At 36.5% G+C, this 4,356-nt stretch overlaps 1 protein-coding gene across 1 annotated transcript in view; it reads left to right on the forward strand.

Moving 5' to 3' along the window:
- The window catches only part of CCDC171 (coiled-coil domain containing 171), a 147,593-nt gene that overhangs the window by 103,341 nt on the left and 39,896 nt on the right, over nucleotides 1-4,356 (forward strand). Inside the window, 1 exon segment of the mRNA XM_031557307.1 lies at nucleotides 3,059-3,204. Within this exon segment, the coding sequence (XP_031413167.1) occupies nucleotides 3,059-3,204 (146 nt within the window).

Below are 4,356 nucleotides of genomic sequence, written 5' to 3' on the forward strand. Positions count from 1 at the left end.
TTTTTTTTTTTTTTTTTCCAGTGGCAATGGGAAAGTGAGGCATTGGTACCAGAGATGTTCTATGCTCAGTACTTTCAGCTTGTCAAAAAATGGGAATATGAGTGGGAGGGACACGACTCTGCATTTATAGCTGTATTTCTTCAATGCTGATTTTGCCTAAAAATATATCAACAGTAAGCACAATAAGTGGAAGAAGGTAATATTCTGAAATTCTATCTGCAAACACAGTTGTTCAGACAAGATTTTAACAGTCTCTGCTGGCATCAGAGTCATTTCTGGTTTTGGATACGTTTATGCTAATAATACAATGAGAGTATGAAATCTGTGTGCTCATCTGTTTTCCTTTTCCTTTTTTTTTTTTTGGATGAAAAATAGGATACTTAGTTGAAATTAATGAAATAAGAAGCATAGTAGACTTATTCAACCAGCATTAACTTGAGCAAGACATCTCCATGATTTAGAATTTCTTAAATCCTGATTGAGGTTTTCTTACATCACTGATTGATTTCAGCCTGGATTTTGTAAATTCCTGAACAGAGGATTCTGGTAGCAGTACTGTATTTTGCATTGTACTGTTAGAATATGTAGTTCTTCTTATTACCATGAGAAATGTTTGAAAAAAATGTTCATAGATTTCAGTTCGTTTTTCAGGATTATAGTATTTAGTGCCATATTTTTTTGGCTCACATGCTTTCTGAAGTGCTTTTGGCTCTTGGCTAGATCTGAGGCTTCTTCAAATTAGTCATCGGTGTCCTGCAAATTTTTATTTGCCTTTTTTATATACCACTCTTCATACTTACAGCGTATTTTCAATGCTCAAGAGTCCAAATCAGGTACCCCCGAGTACAAATGATGCAGTGCGTTCTTAAAGCTTCAGCAGAAAAGATGTCCATAAATTTTGAAACGAGATGCAAGAATTTAGTCTTGCAACTTTGTGGATTCCTCTGTTTTTCTGTGATTCTTTAGAATCTGTGAAGAAACTTGCATTCTTAAACAAATGTTCCGAGAGCTCCATTCTACACAGGTATCTCCGAAGGTAATAATGCCTCCTATTTATTTTCATGGAAACTACAAGAGATACAAAGAGCTCAACAATGATGTTTTGACAGAGCAAATTCTTAGCTACAAAACACTGATTTTCGGCGTAGTCAGAGTACCATTAGCTAGGCATTTTCACTAGCAATAAACTAGAGCTTGTATGCCATTCATGTAAAAATCTGCACCAGCAGAGGTGACCTGCTGTTTCACAGCTGCAATGATGGTGTTGTTGGTAGGAATATGTTGCCTATGCAGTCCATCTGTCATCATCCCAAATAGATGGAAGTCTGGAGGCTCAAAATTTGGACTATATGGTGTGTGTAGTAGGACAGTCCAGCCAAGATTGGCAGTGTGCTTCATGGTCTTTAAACTGGAATGGGGCCTGGTGTTATCATGTTGCAAGAGAAAGGTTATCTTCTCTGGTCTGGCTCTAGAAGATCAAGTCTTCGACTTAGTCAGCATCACTAAGTAGAGATTGATAGTTCATCCAGATTCCAGAAAACTCAAAAGGATCACTCTTTTCCTATTCCAAAAGACAGTGCACATCACCTTATCCACTGGGGGCTGTGTCTTGAACTTTTTCTTTGTTGGGGAAATTCACATGTTGCCACTCCATGGACAGCTCTTTTGCTTCTGGTTCACAGTGGTTACATCACATCTTGTCTAACTGGTGACGATGTGATCTAGAAAACTGTCACCTTAAGCATTGTATTGGTTCATTAGATCTTGACATGGTATTGCATATGGTGTTCTTTTTCTTCCTCTGCAAGCACTAGTGGGACCCATTGGGAGCAAACTTTGTGATATTCCATTGTTGCCATCTTTGCTTCCATTGGATTGAAGCTGCTATTCAGCTCTGTACTCAGTTCCCTTGCCATAATCCATCGATTCATGTGAATAAGCTGATTGAGACGCTCTTCTTTCCGGGCTATGCTTGGCCATCCAGAATATGGCTTGTCTTTCACGTTGTTTATACTTCTGCTGAAATGCTCCACCCACTGCTTCACTCTGCTCACATCCACTGTTGGGTCTCCATCAGTGTTCACATGTGTTGATGAATGTCAGAGGGTGCCATGTTTTCTGCATGGAGGAGTTCAGCAGAGGAGTTCCCTCTGCTGCCATCTGCCATATAACTGCAAAATGTAATAGAATATTGGAGGGAATATTCAACTTCTACTGCCTTATCAGTGTCTGCCTCTGATGTTATGGGACAACATAATAAAAAGGAGGCATTACTTTCAGAACAGTTTCTTTCTAAAAAAAACCAAACAATAAGCCACTATATATAAAAGGTGACATTTAGCAAAATATGAAATCATGTTATTAATACTGCCATCTCAAAATGCATTGATTTATCCTAGCTGAAAGAAGTAGCAACTAGCCAGGCTCTGTATTAATTAGTTCTGTGTGCTATTTGTCATCTGTTGGATTAATCTGAATTGATTTAAATCACATTATGTTAATTCTAAGCCAGAATGGGAAAAAGGAAAACAACAGCCAAAAGAACAACAAACAATATTTTGCACTTGGAAAACTCATGTTGAAACAGGAGATATACCATGAAGTAGTGATTTGGTATTAAGAACGGCTGGAGAGCCATATTTTGTGCACAAACAGAGAACTGGATTATCTAAATCATGCAGAATATTTACACACAGTTGTATTTTTGTGAATTCTTTTATTTAATACTTGTTTTAAATTAAAGTTTGAGAATATTCTGTTTCTCTAATGCTACACTCTGGATTCTTCCCACTGTGTTTAGATCTAGTATTTGTAAATACAGTACTACTCAACAAATCATTTTATTTTATAAAATACATTTGTACACAGGCAATGTGCTAAAAACGGGAATGTTGTGAGCAAGTAATGTTTTTACCACAGAGTTTGTAAGCCCTTAGTATCTAATGGTCCAAATATACTTCACAGTCAGTCTGTTTTCCGCTTTGTTTAATAGCCTATGGCATAAATTGAAGTTAATTATTTGGCCTGACAAGTAACTCTGCTTTCTGTCTGCTTGCAGAGACTCTCCGAGGCAAAGATGGAGCTGAGAAGAAAAGATCAATCTCTGCGTCAGCTCAATAGACTTCTTACGCAGCTGGAGCAGGACAAGCGTCGACTGAAAGAGAGCATCCATGATGCAGAGAGTGCCCTCTGCATGGCAGCAAAGTGAGCGCTGGGACCTTGGGGAGATCACTTAAAACAGACAAAAGATCAATTTTTACTTTCATGCACAGGGTTTTAACTCCGGCTAATGTAATGCTAGAAAACAAAAGTACATCTGTCTCTCTTTGAAATTCAGTGGTAGTTCTCTAAAAAGAAAACTGTTAGTCCAACATGCTAGATTTATGTTTTCTGTAGTTAGTTCCTAAAAGTGTTCTGATTTCTAAGTCCTGGAATAATGCAGGTATTTTGGGTTGCCAATTATGTTACTGATTTGACAATGTCTCTTTGGTAGAGCTCTACCATACCATTTAATTAGGAAACGACTGCTAGTTTTCTGCATTTCCAGATCATCTTTTTATAGAATGATACAATTAGCTCATAAGACAAACAAAAACATCAACTAGGTATCAGGTCTTCACTGTCAAAGGAGTTGAAACTCATTTTGGACCTGATCATGTCTGTACGAGAGGGTGGATCTTTCAGCTAATTTCAGGGAGTTTCAGTTTTAGATGTAAAGCCTGTGCTCTTCTATATTACAAGAGAGACTGACCATTTACATTAATGTGATTATTAGTAACCTCCTAGAGTCATGTAATCAGATAAAAAGATAATATTTAAACGTTTAAAAATTCTCATTATACCAAAGATGTAAGTATTCAACCTCTTAAAAATAATAACTTAGAAGATTGAAGTGTTTTATGTATGAATAAAATCTTGTAATTGCTATGGTTCTTGGTTTTTGAAATGCTTAGCAAGCTAATGAAAATACTGGGTGATATTTAGTATGAGTCTGTTAAAGTAGTTTTGACCTGAAGAAGGTTTTGGTCTCGAAAACTTGGTTCTTTTCACCCTGTCTCAGCCTATGTTACATACTATAGTATAGAGCATTCCTTGTGGCATTTAGAATTTAGAATCCATTTTATTTCTGTATGTAGTAGTTGAATATTTTGGAATACAAAAATGTCCCCTTACCATTAATTGTTATTTTTTTAACTTTGGAACATATCAGCAGAAGAGATGAAATAGACTTCATATTTGTCCAGAAAAATCTTTATTTAATAACTTTTCCACCACCTGATTGACTGTAAGCAATACATTTTTATTTTCATGCTCCTAGGCGTCTTTCAGGTTTGTTTGTTGTTTTTTTTTTTTTCC

Source organism: Meleagris gallopavo, chromosome Z (assembly GCF_000146605.3).
Source record: "Meleagris gallopavo isolate NT-WF06-2002-E0010 breed Aviagen turkey brand Nicholas breeding stock chromosome Z, Turkey_5.1, whole genome shotgun sequence".
Taxonomy (NCBI): Eukaryota; Metazoa; Chordata; class Aves; order Galliformes; family Phasianidae; genus Meleagris; species Meleagris gallopavo.